The sequence below is a fragment of the Parasteatoda tepidariorum genome, chromosome 4 (assembly GCF_982258835.1).
Source record: "Parasteatoda tepidariorum strain Cologne lab strain chromosome 4, Ptep-v5.0, whole genome shotgun sequence".
Classification (NCBI taxonomy): Eukaryota; Metazoa; Arthropoda; class Arachnida; order Araneae; family Theridiidae; genus Parasteatoda; species Parasteatoda tepidariorum.
The window spans coordinates 26,288,531-26,315,719 of record NC_141758.1 but is presented as its reverse complement, the minus strand read 5'-3'; the positions used below and the strand labels follow the sequence as shown (position 1 = coordinate 26,315,719).

General features: G+C 29.1%; 1 protein-coding gene across 4 annotated transcripts; it reads left to right on the top strand.

Annotated features, from left to right (window-relative positions):
* Nucleotides 1–888: 888 nt before the first annotated feature.
* Herp (Homocysteine-induced endoplasmic reticulum protein) lies at nucleotides 889–27,189 on the top strand. 4 transcript variants are annotated; one of them, XM_071182075.2, is made up of 9 exons: nucleotides 889–962; nucleotides 15,601–15,747; nucleotides 17,361–17,438; nucleotides 17,516–17,596; nucleotides 18,936–19,033; nucleotides 22,305–22,418; nucleotides 22,904–23,152; nucleotides 24,927–25,044; nucleotides 26,521–27,189. In XM_071182075.2, the coding sequence occupies exons 2-9, from the start codon at nucleotides 15,622–15,624 to the stop codon at nucleotides 26,677–26,679; spliced, it is 1,023 nt and encodes a 340-aa protein (XP_071038176.1). In that variant the 5' UTR covers nucleotides 889–962; nucleotides 15,601–15,621; the 3' UTR covers nucleotides 26,680–27,189. The 4 variants fall into 4 exon arrangements, with proteins under 4 accessions (XP_071038176.1, XP_042911802.1, XP_015911026.1 ...); XM_043055868.3 differs by lacking the exon at nucleotides 889–962 and adding an exon at nucleotides 10,863–11,232; XM_016055540.5 differs by lacking the exon at nucleotides 889–962 and adding an exon at nucleotides 14,620–14,870.

Genomic DNA, 27,189 nt, shown 5'->3' with positions numbered 1-27,189 from the left:
TATTGTTTTATTAAATTTAACTATTGTTTTGCTTAGTAAAATCTTTTTCAACTACCGTAGAAGTTGGCAGATATTACTCCCACTTTAAAATTGTAGAAAACTAGAGCTGTGAAAAACTAAAGCTAAAGTACTATTAAAAACTTCACTTCTATGAGTTTTCTTGTAGTTAGTGAAGATGATTTTTAAAAAAAAATCAAAATGAATCTAAACGTTTGAATGAAAACTTTAACCCCTTGACATATCATTAAACAAACTCCAAACTGTGCTGAATTATTAATTTCTTGGTATAGAAATGATCTTTGATTGCACTGTAAACAACAACTCGCAACGGAATGTTGAATTGAAGACGTCTGCGACACGTCAATCATTGTTTTGACATTAGAAACAAATAACGTCTCCCAGACGTCTTCGTATATCAAGGGGTTGCGTTAGAGGATACAATTACAAGGTTCCCGCGAGCATGGTAAATTTTAAAAAGTGATAGCAAAAATTAAACAAATGTCAATAATTTAATTTCTGCGTAACCACCACTAAAAATTGTTTTTCAAAGAAAGTATATATGCAGGAAAATTCTAAACCACTTCAAGATAAAGGGATATGTTAAAGTAAAAAATATCTTTTAGCATTAACCTTAATTTACTACCACTACTAAAATTTTTCAAAGACCGCGGAAACCCTGAATTGTTATTTTCTGAAGCTTCCATATATTAAAAAAGGATAAGGTCATTTTATTTCATTGTCTCTCTCTTACACTTATTTTGCTTCGTTTTATTTAGCTTCCTTTTACGTCATCCTGACGCGAAATAATTTCCTTATGTGACAAATCACGAAGATTCTTAACAACAATAAAATGCGTTTCTGTTTCGTAACCATTGAAAAAAAAAAAGAGTTTTTAAAACAAATTCCGAAAACGAACTAGAATTCTTGTTTGCTCACTCTTAATTCAACCGGAAAAATAAGAGGTAATTTTAAGCTTTTTTTTCTATTTATTATATTTTATTGAAATAAAATAAAAGTAAAAAGTACTTTAGACTTGTTATTCAAAAAGGAGAAAATAATTTAATTTATGTTACACCCAAAACGTAACATTTAGGGTTCATTTTAGGTGGTGATTGAAGTTAATTGCGAAAGTGACTCGTCCAACGTATTTCGTTTCAGAAGAGTAGACAATAAAGAAATTATTTTTTTTCCTTTTTTTGAATCACGTCAAAAACGTTGTTTTTACAAACGTTTTTTTTATTTTATTATTTTCTTTCTCTTTTTTATTATAATATATCTATATGAAATTTCTTTTATTACGTATCTTTATTACCTTTTTTACTCTTAATCTGTATGAATTGCAATTTTAAAATAAAATGACTATTAACAAAAGAGCAGGGGAGGTAACTTTGTATCCTTTATATTATACACTGTCAACTTTTATACACTTTGTGTAAAAAATTTTTTTAGAGTGGTAGCAAAATACAAGCTTTCTATGCATTCTTTCATTTATAAATTGAATTTAAAACGATTTTGACCACTACCAGGTACATTCAAATTGATCACTGATTCATACAAATATACGACAATCTAATGCTTGTGTGTTCAATCTTTAACAAATTACAGAGTATATTTTTGTCTATAATTGGATACCAGCAAATGACGTAATCGTAGATTGTAAATCATGGCAGGATTCAGGAGCCAATCATGTCCGAGACAAGCGTGACGTCGCTTACAAGTATCCAATTAAATCTGATTTACATCACATGGTTAGGCATAATCACTTCACTTCTTTTCAAATTGCAAGAACATACTTATAGTTTAATTTCCATTGTATGGTCACCGGGAAAAATTATCCTCGGAAAGATTAAAAGTTGTCAGGCATGTAAAAGCATCTTTACGTACTACACCAGCACGAGCACGTCGAGGAGAAACTTAATTGTTTGCTATTTCGTTCGGTCTTTATAAATTCTCAAATAGATTGATCCGTATTCAGCTATGACTATTTGAATTCGTAACTATAGTTTGAAATAATGGTCTTTTTACAGTTATTTTTATTTTATTTTCGAACTGAGTGAGATATTTCGTGGCGCCACGCCTTATTAGATCACCAATTTAAGTATAGTCAGACATCTGCGTTCAACATAAGAAATTTACAACTTACTTAACTTTTATAAGAATTAAAAGACATTTATTCGGGAATCATTCTTTCTTTCTTTCAACTTAAGTGAAACCCATGCAAAAGGTTTAGTTTGAGCATTTTTTCTCTTTTTGAATATTTAACACGTAATTAAAACTTTTATATGTTCAGATATGTTAAAGCTCACAACTATGATCAAATAAACTCAATGTCTGAGAAAGGAAACGATATTCTTGATACGATATTTTTTTCTTGAGAAAAATAGCTCATAAATACAGATAGATGCAATGACGTGATACTCTCATACAAAATAGTTAATCAGAATAGCAAGAGGCAGAGCAGCTTTACTACATAAATCCCTATTATTTACACTTTGACATTTATAACAGCGGGGCATTGACTTAATCAGCTGATGTAGATATCCTTCCCCCATTCTTTTTCTCAATTGAAATATCGTACATCATGATGGTCAACTTCAGTACCAATTACGCACAGTAAAATGTTCATAAAATAACTTCGCTTTCTAGATTTAAATGCGTTAGTATAAATATTTAATTAACTTAAAATTCAATTCTTTTGTAAGCTAACATTTACAGCACTGCCATTTTTAAACTGATTCAAGAAACACGAAAAAGCATCAAAATAGAGGTTAATAATTATGGTTTATAAGGTGCTTATTATGGTTTATAAGATGGTTATTATGACTTATAAGATGGTTATAAGCTTCTTATCCTATTATATGGTATTTATTATTTGCCAATAGATAGTGAAATACCCAAATTTTTGTGCCACATAAGAGAAACATATATGGAGATATTTATAATGTACGATAACAACGAATTAAAATTATATGAACTTAATTAAAATATGAACTAACATTTTTTCCCTATATAAATATGAGTACAAAAATGGAACGCAATGCCTAAATTATTTACCCCACCACCACCACATTCATCGAAGACAATTTGACGGTAATTAAGGCTAAAAGCAAAACCGGACGTGGCACAAACACAATTTGAGTTCTGAAAGCTATATTCTTCTAAGGACCGTCTGTAATGCTACAGTATTCTGATTGCAAACTTATATTATATTGCATCTAAGACAAGATCAGAGATGCCAACTGCTCCGGATACGCCAAAATAATTAAAAACGGTAAATAACTACAAAATAAATCTTGCAATTATTTCACTATTTTTGCTTGCTTTTAAATGGTATAGCGTGACATAAATCTTACTTACTTACTTTATTTACAAAAATTGGGCACCTGGGCCACTTAGCGGCCCCTATCCCATACATCTAGAAATTTACAGAAAATTTATAGTAATAACATTTTGAATTTAGCAGTCGATGTGGTAGCTAATAGAAAAACAAGCACTTTGCTTGAGTAAATATAACATTTGAATATCTGATTCATCGAATCTAAGTTGATATATATAAATATAAACATAATTTGACGTATATATACATAAGTTGACATAAATAAATAATAACATAAGTTGATACATATTTCACTAATTAAATTTCTATATTTTAACTAGCACATATTTAATTGTGACATACATTGAAGTTCATTCGAATACATTGTGGTAACCATAAAAAAAATTAAGCCGTTTGCTTGTGAAATAATAAAACAATGAAATTTAATATGACAAATTGACTTAACACTAGAAATATTGATTGTAGACTTAAATTAAAAATAAAGATAAAACATGATTTGATATGTACAGTAATTGATTTTTGAAAAATGAAAGGCATAATTGATGAATATAGATAAATCATACCTTGATACATGATGAAATAACATATTTGGAGAAAATGCAGTGAATATATTTTATCAGAGAAGTATTGCTCATTAAATACAATAGAATTTTCAAAAGAATTTAACATGCAAAGTTGATATATATGTATGCATAAATTGGTTATATTATCAGAAAATAATTCTTAATGTAATTTAATTTAACTTAAGTAAAAGTCTGATGTGAAAAGTTCAGTGAATTTAACTTGAGAGTCTTGAAAATAAAAGTAGAACTCACTGGGATTGAGATGTTTCCCCGATGATCCCCCGCAGAAGACGGAGCACTTCTTCATTTTTGAGCAATTCCTGTAATTCTTTGATTAATGACACTAATCGATGAGCAAGTTTAGGCGTCGAATATGATGTTGTTCGAGGGCTCCTTCTGCTGGGACGGGTCTCGCACCCAGTATAGTTGGCTGTGTGGCTTTTGTAACAATTACAGCATTTTGGAGGTGTAGTTCTGTCTTTGTTGCATTCATGTGACCTGTGGTTTTCAGCACATTTTACACACCTTGCAGGTGCATTGCAGTGGCTTTGTGTATGTCCATAATTTTGGCAGTTGTAACATTGTATAGGTCCTCGACCTCCTCGAAATCGTTCGATTTTGATCGGGATCTGCTGTATGTTGTTGACTTCGAATATTCTTTGGTGATTCGCCGTTGATGTTAGGATTATGAGAAAAAGTGGAAGGAGCCGACAGGCCTCTCCCATTCTTTTCTTAAACTGCACAATTTTAAAGGTTTCAATACTGTTTTTCTGTAATTCTGTATTGATGGCATCTGTATCAAAGTCCACAGGCAGGCCCCGGACCAAAACCTTAATATATCTGGCTTGCAGTGTTATTTCAGGTTTGCTGGGCGGATCCCGTACTTTGTCGGTATCCTCCTTAGGTTTTGTTGTCGGCAAGATAGTGACGTCATCTGTTGAATTATGTTGGCTAGAAGAAGGACAGCTGTTTGCAGATATGAGTGTAGAATTATCTTCAATTGTTTTGATTGCATTTTGCTTTTTCTTCTTCTTTTTTCTTTTCTTTGCAGGTGGTTCTGTGCTATTGTTAATATTGATGTCCGTGTCTGTTTCTGTATTCGGTGTTGTATTCAGGTTTTCATCTTTATTTTCCATGGTTATGTCTTCAGTGCTTGAATTAATTTCAGTCATTATTGATTCGAGTTGAATGGAGTTTTTATTCATCTCCTTGTTTTCTTCCGCTTGAAAGTTTTTCCTCTTCCACCTGACGTGATAAGCTGCATTTGTCAGTTTTAGGAAGTAGGAGTATTCATAGTCTCCAGAGTAACTTGATCTTATTTGAATGAGCAGTTTGCTAAGTAATTTATCTAAACCAATCAGCTCCTCTGTATCAAACTGAGTGTAGAACTCTACGAGATCGTCAATATGTTCGTGTTCAACTGGTGGAAAGTATTTTTTTTGATATCCCACAGGTAGCAATGATTTCTTCTAATGACGTGGATTCTTTGCAATGCGACGGTGAATTACGAATGGAGAGTGAGACCTTTCCACCACGAGCTGTTTTATGATACGGCATGACTTGAAAAAATGACATAAATCTTAAAAATCGGTGAATTTTATAAGCCTACGAATTATTTAGAAATAGTGGTGGATAAAAATCTACTAAATTAAATTTTTTAAACCAAGAATCACAATTGATAAACTACCACTTTAAAATATATATTTTCTGTCCGGAGCAAGTTGGCATCTCTGCAAGATTATTGCACCAATATTATAATGAAGTAAAAAGTGCTTTTACGAAGAAAGTGTTAGTAAGCAAATATTGAAACCAGACGGATCTTTAGACCTGTTACCTAAAATTCCAGCTTTGTCACTTAGATTTATCCTTGATTCCGGAGCTTGAACTTTAAAATCTCTTAGAATTATCCTTGATTCTTGAACTTGAGCTTTAAAATCTCTTAGATTCATCCTTGATTCTTGAACTTGAGCCTTAAAATCTCTTAGATTTATCCTTGATTCTTGAACTTGAGCCTTAAAATCTCTTAGATTTATCCTTGAACTTGAGCTTTAATATCACTTAGATTTATCCTTGAATTTAATATAACATTTCTGATTTGTTTATATTATCAATACATCGGGGAAAACAGAGCTATCTTGCTTCTGCTAAATAAATCTTAACAATGAAATCCTTGTGCTACCACTTTTTTCTTTTTTGAAGAACGGAGCCATATTCTTCACCGATTCACCTTTGCGCCCTTAAAACAATCACAACGACTTCTAACCATAACGAAACTTATCAAACGAATCATAACGAAACTCTTCAATATCATCAGGACATCACAAGTCCATGATATATAACACCAGAGCCGTTTTTATGTTTACAGGGGCCCTGGGCCTGTCATTATTTGGGGGCCCTTTGTGAGTAAATTTAGAGAAAAAAAATTTATTTTGAGCAATTTTTAAAAAATTATTTTATTTTAAAAGTAAAACACATATAAAGTAATTATAAAAGCTTATATACATTATTTTTTATCGAAAATTTAACGTAACTATACTTTTCGCGCTTTTTGAGAGGAAAAGTCTTCTATCACATCATCAAAATCAATTTCCTGTGAGACATCATATTAAATGCTCATTATCATATTAAATGCTCTATCACATCATCAAAATCAATTTCCTGTAAGACATCATATTAAATGCTCATTATTGACAAATGACTCAATCTTTCTTGAGTCATAGCATTTCTTAACTCATTTTTTATTAATTTAAGTCTGGAGAATGAACATTTGCTACTACAATTAGTTATCATAAGAGACAAAAACATTCGAAATGGAAGGATGTTTGGAAATATATCTTTGAGATTGTTTTTCACTGCTTTATGCATGCCATTTATGCCTAATTGTCCTAGCCCAAATAATGCTTGAAACGCTTGAATGTTTTTTTAATTATAAATTTTACATACATGTATATGTTATTTGCAACTTTAAATAATTTTTTACCCATTTTTTCTACATTTTTTTTCTACGTGACATTTTGCTTTGCTGCTCAAAATATATAAAACTAAGAAACATGAAATTATGAAGGTGTGTAGAAAATATGCAAGGAATCAAAAAGAATACAAGAAAATACAATTTGATCATTATTTTTATACTTGTCGTTGAAAAACTGACTCAATTTTGAGTTTAGGACTACCAATGTTTAACTACGTAGCCTTGTAATTTCAAAACCAATCTAGAAGACAAGGGAACTCCTGGAATAGTACCCAGAGGTATTGAATTGTTATGAGAACTTGGTGGAGTTTGTGACCCCGACAGATTTAACATGCATCAGTCACCATTTTATAGGGATATAATTCCAAGGATATAATTCCGCCGACGGAATTCGAATTCCCATTCTCACGAACACAAGTCCATAGCCCTACTAGCCAAGCTATCACGGCCAAATTATTAGTTTATTTTATAACAGTCATTGAGCAGCCGATCCAATTTATAGTTTACGACTTCTAGTGTTCAACATCGTAGCCTTGTAATTTGAACAAAATCCAAGAGACAAGAGAAGTCCAGGATTAAGTATTGGAAGAAATTTTTGCCTTCGTAGAGGACGTTTTGATGGAACTAACCAGCATTTGAGTTGCATGGAGAGGTAAACCACGAAAGCCTCTCACGGTTAGTGTGACAGCAAGGGGACTCTAACCCGTCTACCAATGATTATAGTTCCCATCAGCAGTATGGAAAGTGTAAGCCGGATGCAGAATTCGTATTGACCCGCCACCACTGGGATTCTAGCTCAGTGCACCTCATTCGAATGCTCTATCCCTTGAGTCTATCTTCATTGAGTAATAACTCTGCGGGAGGTACCAATTTTATTGATTTGCCTAAATTTAGTCGTCCTCAAAATGTAAATGGCAATTCAATCGTAATTTTTGTAGAAAAAAAAGTGGAAATAAACCGTTTTTCCTCTTAATCTGCTATGATTAATGAGAAGCAAACACGAGGGTTAGTGGGCAAAATGAACAGGGGGCGGAGGCTTCTAGTTTTTTAAATAATTGTTAAATTATTAGTTTTAACATGCTTACTTTAAAAAAAATAAGAAAACATTTTTCAGTATTCAGAAATAATAATTTAAAACTGTCAACTAGAACCCACGATCTCACAGTTTTGTGTCAGATTTCATAATCATTAGCCCCAAATATACACATCTGCATTGCGGATATTTTTTTTATTTTTTTTAAAAATTTAATAATTAAGTCATTTGGATACGTGACATTCTTGATTTTGTTGAAAATTTCCAGATATGTTCTTTATTTTATATTAACAGCCGACTCAATTATATAGGTTCACGACTTCTTTTAGACACGTGTTTTTTTTTTTTTTTTTTTTTTTTTTAAATTTTACGAAAAAGTATTGTGAAAAATAGAATGAAAGTATGAATTTTGAGAAAAAAATTGAGTGTACAAAAGGGTGTTTCTGTAGATATCTGATATTTCCGAAGTTAGGAAAAAAGAGCCCAAAGCAATATAAAGAATCTAAAAACATTTTTCCACAGTGTAAAGTGAGAAGGCTATATTTGACAACTCAGTGGGTGGTAGCTACAAAATTGGGTATACTTTTATCAGTGGAAAAAACGTTTTATTGCTCTTTTGGTTAGCAAAGTGGAGAGTAGCAATTATTTTATATTTGTTTTATATCCATTAGATTTTGAAAAGCGTCCGACAATGTAAAAAAGGTATTATAGGTATATATTATAGGTATCATAAAGGTATTAAGGTAGAGGGCCTCAGCTCAGAATCAAACTTTAAAATTGGAGGAAAAAAGTGGAATCTGGGGATCCTTTTAAGTTATAAATAATAAATGAGTTAGAGTTTTAAAAAAAAAATAATTTAAAAAAACAATGCAATGAGATTTTAGATTTTTCGGGGGGCCCATCAGAACTCGGGGTCCTGGGTCCAGGTCCATTGGAGCCCATCCTTAAAAACGGCTTTGTATAGCACAATATATATAATCTTATATAATTGATATATTCCGATTGATAAAATATTCAGCTTAACGAAATGCAAGGGTAAGAATGAAAGATTAGAGTTACCGGTCTTTAACATTTTGTAAAAGAGACAATTCGTTTTTCCCTAGCATCATTTTAAAGCGACGTTTTTTTTTTTTTTTTTTTTTTAGTAAAGAAGAAAAAAAGTGGAAGCAGAAATGTTTAATTGTTAATATCTTAGATAGAAGGTAGTTTTATCTACCACAGTATAATAATAATATAAATATATACACTTGGGTTTGAAATCAGAACCGTAAGATGATCTAATAAGAACATTTGGTTGAACCGGGTCACAAATAGAGCGAGATTGGGAGCTATGATAAAAGTCATATGCTCCAATTCGGCGTGAGGAGGAATATTTATGTATGTGAGAATTTACAAGGGTATATTTTAATTATTTATGAGTAGTGATGATCAAATTCATTCAAAAATAACTATGTAAAATAAGATACTTTCAAAATTAAAATAAAATCTCTCGCGAAAATCATGAGATATGGTGGTTAGAGAATTGGATGCGAAAACTTATATACTAAATGCGAAAAAGAAGAGAAATGCAGTCGTCATAGAATGAGAAATGAAAAGTTAACACAGCTTCTTAACATTAATTAGACGAGCAACATGCCAACAGCTGCAGCTGGGAAACAGCTGTGCAATGTCATCTAACATTCTTTGTTATATTCTCCATGCATGTTGCTTATGTGATGCAAAAAACTCTATAACTACCCCCATTTGATTATTTTTTTAAAAGGAAAAAAAAGTACATTTGACTACTTTCAGTGGATAGAAAACACTCCATCTTTTGTAGTTAACTACAACTAGAGCAATTTTTTTTTTTTTTTTGAGTTTAGTAATTACTTAACTATTTAAAGGAGGCAAATTTATCCAGAGGATTCAGTTTGCACTCATGTTCAAAATTAACGGAAAGTTAATTCTGAAAATTAATTCTTAGTTAAAATTAATAAAAGAAAACGTTCGTAAAAAGGGTTTAGAATAATAAATGATTCCATTTATTTCTTAGAAATTTTCTCTTTCAACCTTTAATTTCTCCTGCCTCCGTTAACAGAAAATATTTATTTCAAGAAGGGCAAAAAATTTGAGATTTCGTAAGGCGTTCGTAAAGCAACAGGGTAAAGTACAATGTTGTTATTCTCACTGCGTTCCGCTGATGAACTTGCGTTAAAATTTGCACCAATCAGATTCGAAAGATTTGTTACGTTTGAACCTTGTGACGACTAAACTAACGTTAAAATAGTTGCAAGGAATCGCTACAAACTACAAATGGGGGACAAAATAATACAAACTTTCATCCATGAATTCTATGTAAACAATCTTTCCTTTAGCAGCAAATGTTTTGGAAGATTTTACATGGCAAAACTCTTGACACGCTTAGAAATGATATCTTATGCAAAATTCGAATCGACCAAAAAGAGGAGACGAAGTTAACTTTTTTCTAGCTTAAATGTCAGAAATGGAAGGGGAAAAAATGAAATAAAACAAAAATGGATAAAAACCTTTAAATTTCTACGCTTGTTTCGGTCCATGTAAATTTTGCATGGGAGTAAAGGGCACAATTTATAAAAGCATCGTGCATGATCTTCAATATTTTGCTTACAGTTTAAGCATGTCCACCAAATCTCCCAAAACATTTGCTTCTAAATGATATATTGTTTACTTAGAATAGAATTGTTCACCTTATTATTATTTTTTTTTCTTTAAGTGATAACAAAAATAAGATAAAAAATTGTATAGAATATTCTGGGAATCGAGCTCCCTCATTAAAATAATCCCATTTTATTCATTTATTTTAAATGAAAGTGGAATATTTAAATCGTTGTCTAACCAAAAGGAGGAACATCATTTGGGAACCACTGTATTAATGATAAGACACTGGGATCCGCTTCATCTGTTAAAGCTTTGTAATCTCATATTTGTTGGCTGTTATCAGTTGCTGAGTCTTCAACTATATGTGTGGGACCACTTACAAGCGGTGCTCATCCCCCCTCCCAAGGCTGACGAGGACATCCCTCAAATTTGAAAAATCTCTTTCTCTTACTTTCGCAAACAACAACAATGCATATGAAATTTTTATTTGAACAACAATTTTTTAACTACACCTGATTACTTGCATCTGATCTATCACAATTATATTCACAGTTAAAAATATTTTGAAAAACATTATTTCCAGAAGACAAAGATTGCAATGTAAAACTCACATGTGACAGTGTTGCTCTCTTTAAAAATTGTATTAATTCAACTACCAATTCGATACTGGCCATTGAGCTGAAATTTAATGCAATTAAACGATCACTCAAATGTAAGTAGGTTCTTTTTTTAAAAAATTAATTTGTATAGAAGGACTAATTTGAAGGAAGCACAAAGGAATTTTTAAAATTTTATGTATTTTTTTTAGTTATATATCTCATATATAATGTATCAATTAGCAAAGACTCCCTTAGGATATTAATTTCATGACAAGTTAACAATGTTTACAAAAATAATGGAATATTTCATTATAATATGCCATTAGTTTTTTTTTTTTTGAAAAAATAAGTTGTTTAAAAAGCATTATTTTTAAATGTTTATCATATTACATTACAATTATTGTAATTATGTAATTATTGTCTTAGAAAATTTTTGAAGTTCATATAAGAATATAAAATAGAAGTATTAAAAATATAAAATGTTCCTTTACGCTAACTTCAAATTGATTCATGTATATTAATTAATTTTAGAATAGTATTTAATTAATTCAAGTTCAATTTCACGTTGCATAGTTTTTTCTTTTGCTTTTTCTAATGCCTTATTTTTCGGGCTGTTTTGCCAGCGTTTTTTTTTCCTTTTTTTTTTTCTTTTACCTGTGAGAAAATCAATCCTCAAACACGCTTTGGAGGATTGATTTTCGGAGAATGCTTTTTACAAATTTAATTTTGCTTAATGTCTATTCCACCGAAGAATTTGTAGTAATTAATATTGTTAACAGTTGATAAAAAAAATTGATAAGCAAGAAAATTGGTAGATAAAGTGAAATGATTACAAAAAATCTATCCAAAATCTTTCTGTTTTGCTTCTAACTTTCCAGAATCTTTATCTATTTTTTCTTCCTTATTAAGATTCTTTACGTCATTAATATTAACATCATATTCCAATTTATTGTAAACTGTAATAATTACAATAAATAATTGTTCCAAATTATTTATTTATTCTGCCAAAATTGAAGAGTTTAACCAGAAAACGCAACAATCGTCTTTGTAAGGAGAATTGTAAACAATGCAGTCACAAAAAATAAAGCTTTATTGTGTAAAAATCTAGATATTTCTAAGAATTCCGACATCTTTTTCGGATATATTTTAGTTTATAACCGTCGTTGAACAGCCGACCCAATTTTTGGTTTACTAATACTACTAATGTTCAACTCCATACTCTTGTAATATTGAACCCACTTCAGAACACAAGAGAATTCCTCGATTGAGTATTGAACGAAATTTGCCTTCGTGGAGAACGTCTTGATGGAACTAGTCCACATTTGCGTTACATGGAGAGGAAAATCATGAAAACCCCCAAGGTTAGCCAGATAGCAAAGCGACTCCAACACATGATACGTCTAGTACTGAGGACATTTTCAGTTATGCAACCTTTCTTCGGACAGCACATAAATATTTTCAAGTGGTAGTTTATTAATATGCGAATCTTGGTTTAATAAATTCAATTTATTAGGTTTTCATCCACCACTATTTCTAAATAATTCAAAGTTTTATATAATTCGCCACATTTTTAGCAGTTAAGTCAAATATGTTATTTTATCATGTATCAAGGTATGATTTGTCTATATTCATCAATTATGTCTTTCATTTTTCAAAAATCAATTATTGTACATATCAAATCATGTTTTATCTTTATTTTTAATGTAAGTCTAGAATCAACATTTCGAATGTTATGTAAAAGTGCCAATTTGTCATATTGAAAATTTCATTGTTTTATTATTTCACAAGCAAACTGCTTGATTTTTTTTATGGCTACCACAATGTAAATATGTTCCTTTCAAATTATGTTTATATTTATATGTGTCAATTTAGATTTGATATTCAAATGTTATATCTACCATATTTATCTATGTCAGCCTATGTATATATATTTCAAATTATGTTTTTATTTATATGTGTAAATTTAGTTTCGATATTCAAATGTTTATTTACCCATGCAAAGTGCTTGTAATTTTGTATTAGCTACCACATCGACTGCTAAATTCAAAATGTTATTACTTTAAACTTATGTAAATTTCTAGATGTATGGGATAGGGGCCGCTGCGCGGCCCAGGTGCCCAATTTTTTATAAATAAAGTAAGTAAAGCAGTTAAGTCATGCGACATCGTTTAAATAGTAAACAAAATTAGTCAAATATTTGCAATTTTTAGTTTACCGTTTTTCAAACTATTATGGCGCGTCCGAAGTAGTTGGCATCTCTGCATTTTACGTCAGCACTGTAGTCGGTGCGTAGTTCGCAACGATCAGGTATTACTGAGATTCGAACCCGGTTCACCTCATTGGAAAGCGAACGGTCTATACCCTGAGCCTCCACAGATCTTTTCGGATACATTTTATTTTACAACCGTCGGCATTTTAAGGGAACTTGAAGGACTTTGTGACCCTGGCAGATTTAACATGGACTAATCGCTATTTGATACACGGGAATTCTTGCGCCGGCTGGATTTGAACACCCGTTATCACGAACATGAGTCCAACGCCCTACCAACCAGGCTATTCTGGCCCATTTCAGATACTTAATAAAATTTATCAAAACAATAGGCCCATCAAAAAAGATTTTAAAAAAATAAAATAATAAAAGTAATGTTTTGGTTTGCCCAGTCTACTGGTTATAAATGGCCAATAGGCTTCTCTTATGTAAATTTTGAGTTGAAGATTTAATGAAATTATGAACTTGGTTATAAAGAATAAACTCAACTAAAATAAAGGTATCCCCCACCAAATAATATTTTGAAATCTAACCAACAACAAAATTGTATAAATATTTCAAAAAAAAAAAAAAAAAAAAAAACTAACTAACTCCAAAAAAAAAAAAAAAAAAAAGCTGGAGTGACTTTAATCTTATCATAATATTGTTGTTAGCATTTTCCAAAGTGCAAAAAAAAAATAATAATAAATTGTGGATAAATATAATTAGAATTAAATCAAAACTTAATTTAAAGAGCCGGTAAAAAAAATTTAATTTCAATAACACAGATTTCCTAAACCCTTTTTAAATTTTTATCTAGCACACATAAATATTAAATTTTGCATGTTCCAATTCCTACAACTTTACACAGTGCCCTGATTTTTATGAAAATTTATTCATTGAGTGTCCGTACTAAAGAAATGAAATAATTTATTTTTTCAACGCGTTCATTTTCGAAACTCCTTTTTCTCGCTCCACTATCGTCACGCTTATTGTATTCACTCAAGAAAGAGCTGTAGTACAATTCATTTACATCCGTTTGTGACATTTCGAAATACAGTGGATATAAACAGCTGTTCCCTCTCAACGCATTCAAATAACATGAAAAAAATATAAAACATAATTTTAAAAAGATAAACATAACGATCTCACAAATCACAAAACCGAAACAAAAATGAACAAATAATAAACCGACATGTCATGTGATCGTACGAGTATTAGATTAATCGGACCAATGAGGGTACGCCAAATAGAATTTCTGATGAAACTGTCTAGAAAAAACTATCAAACGATTTCAGCGCCGCACAGTTTATTTTGCTCACGGTTCTTGTTTACTGTACCCGGATCGCGAGCTGTGTGAGATAAAGTGAAAGTACGACAAATATTCTAAAAATAACAAATTGAAATTGGTGTTTTATTTTTCAGTGCGATCTATCAAAATTTATTATAGTTGTTGAATTTATTATAGTTGTTTTATAGATTCACCTTTAATCAGCTCAAGAGGTAAGTATGAAATGTTATCATTTTGTTGGACCATGTCATAAGTGTGGTTACAGAGTTCAGGGTCAAAATACGAAAAATGGGTGTATATGTATTATACGCATTTTACATATTTATGTTATACTTATAAAATTTAAAATTACTAGCTTTTTAAAGTGTTAAAATCGAAAAGTTTAATTGCATCATTTCTATCTAACTTGGTGAATTTAAAATTTTTTAATGCAAACCATTCAAAAAGTGGATATTTTTTTTCCCTTTTAAGTGTCACAGATTTTGTACTCATAAATTAATTCCTTTAATAGTTGTATTTTATTCATGTCATTAAAAGTATTTTAATATAAATCTATTGCATATTTCCATTGCTATAATAGATAGTTTCGGTTTTGATGTGTCTTTTTAATTTTTTTTTCCTTTCATTTTCTTACTCTCAAATGGATGTTTCACGATCAAAAATATCTATTAGTGACGAATTTCTTTGTGCAGAACATTCATGATTTTCATTATAATTTGTTTATCATAACTTAATGGTATTTATTACAGGTAGTACTTATATAAATAAAGTTAAAATGTTAAATTGTATAATCGCTTAAAGCTGTTTATTTGTTGATAGGTTTAAAATTTACCTAAATAAATATGTCTGTGTAGTTAATATATGTAAGTTAATACAAGTAAGTTCATGATTGTAGGTAAAAATATTCAATTGTATTTAAAAATGTTATTTATATATTAACAGGTTAAAAATTCACCCAAAAAAATGTCTGTGCAGTTGATAATAAAGTCAGCAGCTCAGAATGTTGATGATTTTAAATTGCAATGTGAAATGACATGGACTATTGCACAAGTTAAAGATCAGATATCTACTACACATCCTACAAAACCAGTAAGTACTATATTATCAATATATTAGGATTTTGTATGTTTTTAGAACATTATTTTGAAAGATAAACAGGAATTCAAGTAAAGACTTATTGTGTTGAAATTTTAAGTCTTATTTCCTTTGGTGTGAAAAGACAAAAGCGTATACTTTGTTTTAAAATTATACTTATTATTCAAAAGGAGTTTTGTGTAATCAGGGGTCTGTCTAGGCCGAATTTAATACCGTTTAGCGGTACCTTCACAAATTCAACTTAAGAAAAAACAGTGGTTTCACAAAATACTTTTTCTTATAATTTTATTTTTGTATTCCTTAAGAAGCGATAAATCCATATTTTTGGGTTGATTTTTTAATATAGTTTTTAAATTTTCACAAATTATGTCTAAATTTTCACAAAATAGGTACCTCACAGAAAAACCTAGACAGACCCCTGGTAATGTAATGATTGCTAATTTCTGTAATTTATTGATTTAAAATGGAAGTTTTCAATTTAGAATAATAAAAACTAAATGGAATATAAATTAAGAGTTAGTTTCAATGTTAAGTTTAAAGAGAAATTAAATTGTATTTTTGTGCTTTATTCTCATTTATGCTTTTTTAAGATTGTATTTATTGTAAAGTGGCATGTATATTCCTGGTTTAGTAATAAAATATTAGGTTTATAATTTATTAAAGAGCGGTGACCATCTTTTTTTAAAGCTTAAAACTTTTTGCATATTGTTAAGGTTAGGTACAGTTTTATAAATAGTAGATATTTGTATTTACAACATTCTTTTACTTATACTTTTACATTTATTGTAACTCATGGACCCAAATGTTTTAAATAATTAAAATTTTCCATCAAATTAAAATTTATGTTTATACTTTATTGTCAAGGCAAAACAATTGTTTTTCGAGTTTTTTTTAAAAAAAAAAATGAGTGGTATTTTTCTGTTTTAAATATCGGAACTCTAAAAACTGGTGGACAGAACTATTTCATAAGTTTATTGACAATAACGAAAGTACACAAATAGAATAGCAATTATTCCTATGGTTACGGACAGAGATTCTTTTAAATTGACTAATCATGCATTATGATTTTAATTAAAGTATAGTCACAGGAATTTTGTCCTTACTTCTCAATATTAGTCTATAGATAATAAAATTATTAAACAAGAAAATTTTTTGAATATGTAATATTCACAAATTATAGGAAGCTCATTATTTATCTCATATATAGTATTTTCAGTGATACAAAAAAATTTCATTTTTGGATTGTCATTAGTTTTTATGATAAAAAAAGAATATTCCAAGATTAAAAAAAAGTTCAAAGACACCATACCTTTATAATTATTCAAGAGACATTTTGTCTTCTTTCTTAAAATTATATTACTTTGTCACTTAAATTTTATAATATGAATATTTTAGCTATTAAAAGTATTTTTATTCTCTGTCTTAAATATAAGTTTTTACATTAAACATTTTAAGTTTTATCTGATCAAGTAACATTTACATTGCAATTGTTTATAAAATTTTAATGTTAGTATTCATGTATTCATTTCCTTCATAATTTTTTTTCTTTCAGAAAATGTTATTTATTACATTTCTTTATTTTGACAAAAATAAAAATTATTTTTAAGGCTTCAAGTCATCAAAAGTTAATTTATGGAGGAAAACTATTGCCTGATCATCTTCCTTTAAAATCTATATTAAATCCGGTTAGTATTTTTATTTATTATTCTATAAAGGAGAATTCGCTCTTTATTTTGAACTACATTTACCTTTTTATTTTTAGACTCAAGATATACATATTCTTCACCTTGTTTGTCCTTGCCCAGTGAAATTAGAACCGCAAAAGTCAAGTACAAGCAATGAGGTATGCATAACTCATTTTTATTTATTTGTCATTATTTTAATACATGTTGGTTACTTTCAAAATTAACATTTAGTTGTTGAAAATGATTGAATTATGTTTATGTACCTTACATGTTCATCTTTTTCCCCCCATTCACATATCAAAGAATGTGCGAATGTGCACATTTTACAAAATATTGATTATGCATGTGCAGAAAAAAAAATCGAAACAAGAATCAAATTTGTTTATATCTTTAGTTTTTCCTTTTTAATTGACTTAGACATTTTTAGTGAAAATAGTTAGAAAATATTTTAGTTATTGAAGCTAATGCATTATATATATAATTGGATTACATTATATATGATTGGATACAAGTTAGGCATTTTTAATATTGATTATCTAATAATTTATATTTACTATACTCAAAATTCACTGGGCTGCAAAAAAATCAGCTTTCGATGAAAAAGGTCTTGTAAAATATCTAGCCAAAAATTTTTTGCTGCCGGAACATTTTGATTTTTAAGATAATGATTTGTCTTTCACATTATACTCAAGATACTTGAGTAGTGCTAAAAATATCAAATTGCATTGGAATATCACATACTTTTTAATGGTTGGTTAAGCCTAATTTTAAAGTACAGCTAAGTACTTATATTACTATAAAAAAGAAAGAAGCATATACTTTAAAAATACTTCATTTTTAGATTGTCTTTTTTTTCTTTTTTTTTTTAAATCTTATCAAATATTTTAAATCTTCTAAAAGTATATACCATTTAAATTTAGTGTTAGAATATTATTATTATTCTCTAGATTAATAAAAATGTACTATTTTATTTGACATATTTATTTTTTCCATGTTGAACCAATTGAATTTTGTTTACGTGCGCAAATTTATTTTTTACACATATTTGTGTTATTTTCGTTGATAAATGCAACTTTTTTATACATCAAAATTTTTAAACTCATAATATTTTTATTGTCAGTGATCATAATTAATGAAAAAAAAATGTAAACATTTGCGGTTTTCACAGATTTCAAATTCCTATTTGATTTTCTGATGCCCGGGAATAATGATCAGTTTATTCAAGAAGTTTTTGAGGAGGAAAAATGATGCACTTTATGTAACGGAAAATTCTGAGAAAGTTTTTTATTTTTTTATTCATCTTCCAAATTACTTCAGTATCTGAAATATCACTATAACTATAATTGCATTTTTTACTGCCCTCAATTTCAGACATATTTTATAACACATTTTATAACACAGGATAATGCTAATAATGCTGTTGTTATTTTTACTATTTTGCTTTTATAATACTTCTATTCTGATGTCATTTTTACATGAATTTTTTATTTTTTACAGAAAACTGCCTCACCTCCTTTAACAGTTCCTCCTTTAAATCAAAGTGATTTATATCCCCAAGTTAATCAGCAGTTACCAACTCCACCAGTTTTCACTGGGTCAGTTGCTTATTTAATTATAAAGCTATGTTTATTTTCAACAATGTAGATTTGACTATTCTAACATTGAAGAATTTTTTTTTTTTGTATTCAATAAATTTTTTTAATTTAAGGATTTATTTATTTTATTTTGGTTTAGCATATAATTTCAAACTGTATAGTTAATTTTAATGATTCATTATTCGGTTTAAAAGGAATAGTTATTTTCTACATTCATTGTATTCAATAAATTTTTTTTATTTAAGGATTTATTTATTTTATTTTGGTTTAGCATATAATTACAAACTGTATAGTTAATTTTAATGATTCATTATTCGGTTTAAAAAGAATAGTTATTTTCTACATGGGGCATAGTGTTTTTAAAACGTGCTTATTTCCGATTATCCTTTTTTAAAAGCTCTTAAAAGTGCTTTTTCCCCTATATCATGTTGTTTTTCGCTGCGTATTATGCAAAAATGTGGTTTTCACAATGTTCTACTCAGAGTTTTCACAATTCATTCAACCACTATCCATTTCGGCGTACTGTCGTTCCATAAGGTATGATAGCGCCAATCATGTTACATATTTGATTAAATATTTGGGAGTCCGCGTGTGCTTCTACTGAGCTGGGTTTGGTGAGATTCTTGCACTGCTGCATTTTGCAATATGTTCTCAATTTTAGGCTTCCATTTTCCACCTTCTGAAATCAAACCGAAAAATCTATCCATCTTTTTATGGTGGTTAATATAATCAGGAAAAAGAGTTCTTTGTCTGAAGCTAGTTGTTTCATCATGATCATGTAAAGTTTTTGAAAATTATTTTACATTTTGTTGATGTATATAGTGTAGGGGTACACAACCTTTTTGAGTGAAGAGGGACACTTATACAGCAGGTAGATTAACAAAGGGCTGCACGCATATTTAGTCATGTTAGTTGCAAATATGATAATTTTTATGTAAACAATTGTGTTCTAAGCACTAACTATTTTTATCAGTAAACTTAATAACATATTGGCGGAAACTAAAACCAAACGAACTAAAAAAACCTGATACTCATTTTTAAAAAACTTTTTTCCATTTTTAACACTAATTTATCAAATAATTATATATATATACATAAATGTTGAGGGAGGGGGTATAAATTCTAACCCAAAAAAGCTAACAGAATGAAAGTGCAAAAAATATACACATTTTATTGAGTAATATAAATTTGAATTAAATATATTAATTAAAGAAAATTTATATTTTTTAAACTAAAACCAAATTAAGAGATATGTTTTTATTGCGTTCAGAACTTCCTGTGGGCCGCACATCGACAGTCGGCGGGCCACAGGTTGTGCATTCCTAATATAGTAATTAAAAATATTTTTTGAGTGGTTAAAAAATATTTTAAAAGTGCTTATTTTTTATTGAGAGATTTGGCTAGGCATCCTGTTCAAGTTTGCAGTGTACAAAAACTGGTCATGTGTGAAAAGATGCTTACGAAATTTCTGGTACATACTACAAATGCTTAATGCCTGGTCGCTTCGCACATATTCCAATGATTGATCAGTTTGTTTTTCCCAACAGATAACTGGATAGGGCACTCTAATCTGGATGATTTTTCTCCTTCCCACCATGACCCCAAATTCATCACTTAGGTTCTATTTAATGAATGTCGAAGTTTCTTCACCAATGCATCACTGTTACTGTGATGGACATAAATAGAAACATGATATTTATAATTAAATGCCTGGGCAAAACTTTGAACTGGATTACTGTTAAGATGGGTGGTGCAAAAATTGAACATTTGTAGTATGTACCTGAAACTTGATAAGTGTTTTGCTTTTCTATGTATGATCCATCTTGTTATATACTTTTGTATATAATCAGCCATTTGAGACTGGATGAATCACTTAAACCTGTACAACCTACAGATTACCCTGTATTTGTATTCACAAATTCAAAACCATATTGTGTATACAGTTAATATTGTTCACAAATGTTTATCATTCTGTTACTTTTATCATTGTCTAAACGTTTTCCTAATCTTGGTCTAAATCTGTCCTGGTTTAAATTATCTTCAATTAAATTTCCTTGACGAGTTTTTTGTTGTCAAGAATATAAATGGCAGCATGTATAATGTGCAGGATTTTTCTTGTGATCATTGCATTGCTATAATGTACAATGTAAAACATGAAACACTTAAGATATTTTATGAATTTCTTAAATTTAAAAGCATTTAAAGAAAAATGTATGTAGTTTAGTTTTTATATGAAATTTCCTGTAAATCTTACTTTTTAATATATGTAGTAGTTTTTTAGAATATAAAGAAACTTGAGTTTTCCTATTTTTTAACTAATAACTACAAAAACAGGTTTATTAAACTTATAATTTTGATTGAATATTTCAAAATGCATTTAGAATATGGTATTTGAGTTTATCTTTATTTTAATAATTTGACATCAATATTTATAAAGTGCTACCGTTTCTAATTTGATTGGTGACTGAAAGTCTTAATTCAAACATACACCAGAATATCGACTTTACATCAGCAATAAGGTGGTTTGTTCTCAGTTTTTCAGAATATTATGAGCATAAATATTTAATAGGATTCATTAAAGTAAATAAATGTTAATTTGCAAAGTTTAATTGTCAATTAGAAATCTTTATAATTGTTAGCATAAATTTAATTAAAAATTAATATTAATTAAATTAGAAATGTACAAATTACAAATTGAAATCTATTCCCTTCATTGATTTCTCAATGCCAATGGGAAAAAAAACAACTTTTTTCTGAATTCTCAACTAAGCGCTTTTTATTTCTGTTGGAATTAAATACATTTTTCTTCAGATACACTTCCCTTTTCCACATTCTAAAATGAATCCCAAGTCTCTTTTCCTCAAAAGAGTGGTGAAAAATAATTAGTAATTAGAGTAAATTGAAAAAATACCTTGTATTGTAATTAGACACTTGAAAATTGACAATTTCTCAAGAAAAGAAAATTAAATATTGCTTAGTGTAATTTTTTTCTCTCCATTTCTAGGGCTATCTTTTTTTTAATGAATTTCAAAAATACGCATTCTGTTAAAATTTGCTGATTATAAGCTACTTATTCCTCTCACCAGTGATTATACAAACCATCGGGCACTGTACAAGTGTCTTTTTTTTATATATATGTTTACTAATTTTCAAGTTGTGGTATGTATTTCATATAGTGTAAAGCACATCAGTTATTATTTTTATCTAATTGTTGGAACATTTCTTTTTGTAGTTTAAAACACAATTTTCTAATAATTACATATATTTATAGTGTGCAAGGAGGAACTACCAACTTCTTAGCTCTCAATACACCTGGAGATGTTGTACATCAATATTTTGCAATGCAGCAAATGTACACTCAATTCATGGCTCAGTATTTATCACAGTAAGTTAAATTTTATTTTTACCACCATCTATTTACTTTATGCATACATTAATTAAGCAGGATTTCTGAATTTCCGTTTGGCTATTAGTCATAATGTGTTTAACTCACTTAAAAATTTGGGGCAATATTGTGTAAAGTTAAGCTGTTTTGAAAGTGACTTTTTCTTACATCAAAATGTTCCATAATATTGTTACCAGATTGGAACTTAGTTTACAGATTTTACTGGAAACTGAGACATTAAAACTATGTAAATATTTTCAAGATAATTGTAGTATATGTTTTCTTATGTATAAGACTTTACGGAAAAATGTGAAAATATGGCTTATTATATTGCCCCAAATCCTTGATTTTTTATTTTCATGTACCTTTTCATTAGCCGAGCTCATATAAATTCTACTATTTTATTTTGTTTACTTGTATATTTATTTTCATACTAGGGTTGGCTTTTTTTTAAATTAATATTTAGTATTTTTTTTTTATTATAGATATAATGGAGTTACTCCTAATGGTCAAATACCTATGACCCCACCACCAGTACAAGAGCCTGCACCAGCAGTTCCTCCTCAGAATGTGAATCGAAATGCTGAGCCAAGAGCTGCTGGAGAAAATGGATGGGACTGGATTGATCTGATTTACGTTATGAGTCGAGCAACCATGTTTTTCGCCATACTTATTTACTACTCCTCACCACCTCGTATAATTGCTGTTTTTGTCTTGATGGTGTTGTTAGTCTTGTAAGTATTCTGTTTTTTAATTCGCTTTTCAACTGTGTATCTATCAACAGATATTATCTACAAACAATTAATTCATTTTCGAAGGAATATGTTCTATATTTCATCCTGCCAAAGGCATTCTAGAGTTAAGAACATTTTTTCAAACAAACCTGTAAAAAATAAATTTCTTGGTTATATCATTTTTTATAATAGTTTGGTTTCTTATTTAAACAGCTATAGGAAATACAAAAAGAAATTTCTTAAAATTTATTTTCAAGGAATTTGTTAATTATTTTTTGAGAGCTTGTCGAGTTACAATAGGCCCAAACTAAATTATTATTTTAAAAATTGTTGTGCTATTTTTTGTGTTTTTGTTATTAAATAGTGTCTCCTCTTTTTACATGCTTTCCAATCATCAAAAGTATAAAAATAAGCAGTTTATTTGAACGTCATTAATGTGTGACAAAATATCTAACATTGCATTTATGAAATATCGAGTGAAACATTAATAGTAGGAAAGATTCTTGTGTCTGGGAACTTCTTGTAGAACATTAAATTTACTAGCAATTTTCAATTTTCAGGTAGAGGGGGCAAAATTAAAACAATTATTCTAAATTTCAAACTCCTTCTTAGATGAATTATAAATGAAAAGTCTCTTAAGTGTGAAGTAGTTAGAGAGACTTTTAGAGATTTCCAATTAATGATGAGGCTTAGACCCGCCATATGCCAGGCAACAATAACCATACTAAAGAACTTAGATTGGATAATATTGAGAAATATCTTACTGGATTGCCTAATAACAAATTCGAAAATATGACATTTTCCTATATATTGAGCGAAAAATCTTTTATACTAATACATTTTGACAGTGATTGTAGGTTCATGTTATATCAAAAACATTCAGTGCTTAATGTCTGTTCATTTTTATCACCCATCTTTGTACTTTTCGAAAATTATTCCACTTTTTTTTTTTAACACTATCACTATTTAAGCAGACTTGTTTGAAAAAAAGTTTAGTTTTTTTAGTTACAGTAAAAAAATTATATTTTTTTCTTAAAAGTAAAATTCTTAAATGTTTTATATCAATGATTTTTGGCGAGTACATTGTTAATTTAGTTGTTTTGCTTTGCCTGAAGTATATAAAATAGGATTACTGTTATTTCATTGCACTAGTACGGTGCAGATTTTAATTAAACAAATTCTGAAATACTGACAAATTTATTAAAAAATTGGTAAAATAATATTTAATTGGAAGAAAAGTTTAAAATTTTACGCAATGAGGTTGAAAAGGTGAGTCCCTAAGTAAGTGCCTCCTCTGCCATTGAAATTATCAGTCACTGTGTATTCAAGGAAAAAGAGAATAGATGTTTGTTATTTATTTGTTATTTTTAGGTTTTCAAAATAACACTTCAGGTTTTACAGTCCCTTCTTCATAACCAAATTCTGATCTTGTTATTTATTATGATTTTAATTTTTTTTTCTGTTACTTCTTGGGTATTTGTCAAATTTTAATATCAGTAATTTTATTTATTATTTGAGTTATTGGTACTATAGTTTAAACTCTGGATTTGACAGTTTTTGTGATTAATAGTTTAAAATTACTCTTCTTATCTTTGCTCTTTACGGTAACATCTCCACACACTTTTCTGTTTTTGAGCATTGTGATATTTTGAAAAATAATTATTTAATTTGTACACCAATAAATCCTGAAAAAATTTCTTACATAAAATTTGTATTGTTAAATTAGAGTTATAAGCCAGAGCATTAAACGCTGAATTTTCTATTCATTTATTAGGTTTGCCAAAGTAAATCGAGAAAGGCAACGTGACGAGGCTCAACAAGCTAATGAACGACAAAGACCCGAACTTAATACTACTCCAGAAGAGAATTCTGAAGCTAATGAAAATGCTGAAGTAAGTACTGTATGACAAAACTCTGTGAAACTAATTTTTTTCAATAACATACCTTATTTTCTAATTTATTGGGGGGAAAAATAAAGTTTTAATTTAAAAACCAGTGTTTAGCAAATCAATTAAATTCTACATGTTTTTTCCCAGTTTCCTAATGGACATTCAGCATGAAGTCTTAAGTAGGATAATTTTCTTTTTTTTTTTTTTGCCTATTTAACTAAAAATTAGTTATTTTTACTGCTGCCAATTTCGTAAGTTTTCTTTTTGTGTAATTTTATTTTAATGTAATTTTTTATTTTAATCCTGTGTGTTATTTTCTTTTACTTTTTTTTTAATGTCTGTAATTATGAAAAAATTGTTGGAAGGAAATAAGAAGTTATTTTTAAATATTTCTTCAGAATTATCAAATACAGTTATGCTACATCTTCTGTATAAATAGTCTTTTCTCCTCCAAAAGCTAGTTTCAGAAATGTTAAGGTCAATTTTTTTTAGAAGTTCAGAATTATGCGATATAATTTTCTCGGTCTTTCAATCTTATTTCATGTACTCAAACTTAATTTCATTCAAATATATATCTATAACTCGTGAACTTGTATTCTCAGTCTTTTGTTTTCAAAAATTATATTTCTAAGTATGTTTATTGATGTTCAATAGTGTATGATTCATACTTTTGAAGCTTAATCAAATACCATTTGCTTGTAATGTGTATTCATTAATGCTAGGGGTGATTATATTTTGGGTGTATCCCGGAATTCTGGGTTTTTCGTATTTTCCTTCCAGGTCTAAAGTTAGAAGCAGGGCATATGTTGTTTTTTAGAATATCACAGAATTCTGCATTTCTCAAGACCATTGCTTCTCGAACTTTTGCTAATCAAAAACTTAAAATCCAAAGAAATTTCCACGGCATTTCTCACTCTAAAATTTAAATTTTGAAACTTTTTCTAATTCTCTCTCACCAGATGCTTACATGCACATGATTCTTCTGCCAATAGGCTGAAATCTGCCAATTGATTCTTTTGGTTTGACGGAATTTTAGCCATTTTGAATATTTGAAACTGTGCCGTAATATGCTAATATCGCGATTCCTATTCAGGCAGCTTGATTATCAAACAATGATTTAATGATTTTCATATTTACCCAATTTAAGTTATACATTGCGATTTGTATTCACATGGTTTTAAAATAGTATGTCGCTATTCGTATTAACGCGATTTTTAATAATCCAACACTGCGATTTTTGAAAGAATTAAAAATTTTCTTAAATTAGTTACTATAAAGGTGTGATATTCATCTTTGGTAGGTAATTTAATTATAAATCTTATTTTAAAAGAATTATGTTAAATACGAAACATGTGTGGAATATAAATTGATATTGATTTTTTGTGCACAAAATTTTCTGTGATTTTTACTTCGTATCACAAGCACCCCTGACATGCTTTAATGTTTCTGCATATCAAGTGTTCTTACTCATTATTTTAGGCTTCTGAGGATGCACCTGCAGAAAACCAACCTGCAACTCCATCTGCACGAACCCCCATGCAAACTGCATTATCAGTTCCTTACACAATATTCTTTGTCATCTACTCATTTTTCACTTCACTGATTCCGGCGGATCCTGTGCCTGTGAACGTGAATTAATTTTAAATGACTTGTATAGTTGCTGTGTACATAATTGTAACATTGTTATCAGTTTCATTCACATCTATGAAAATGTTGTTTTTAAGTGCAAAGTAGCACAGTTTTAAGTTTTGGATTGTATAGAGAGATCTACTCTTTAAATTGTGCTGTCATCTAGTCCATTGCTCGCTGTTGCTTTTTCATTGTCATATTTAGATGCAAGCTGTGTATATCTAGGCTCTAGTGAGATATCTTATTTTATTTATTCAATTCTGATCTCTGAATGTTATATATATATTTTTTGTTATTTTATTCCTCCCCCCTGTTATATTACGTTGTATAAAAGTGCAAATTTATATACAATTTAAAATGACACGTGGCATAGAATGTCGAAAACTTATTTCTTTTGAGTTAATCGTTTGGGTGAACCTATACTTGATATTAAAAATCTGTAGTCCCATTGATTGTATATTACTCTGCACTTTGTAAATAAAATTTTAAAAATAAATTGTAATATTACTTGTTTTTAAA

Bases quoted from the DNA above. Each gene is read 5' to 3' on its own strand.
- Herp (XM_043055868.3), top strand. From the start codon at position 11,209: ATGCAATTAAACGATCACTCAAAT. The intron at 17,439-17,515 runs GTTAGTATTTTT...TTTTATTTTTAG, and splicing joins TAAAATCTATATTAAATCCG to ACTCAAGATATACATATTCT. The intron at 23,153-24,926 runs GTAAGTATTCTG...TTCATTTATTAG, and splicing joins TTGATGGTGTTGTTAGTCTT to GTTTGCCAAAGTAAATCGAG.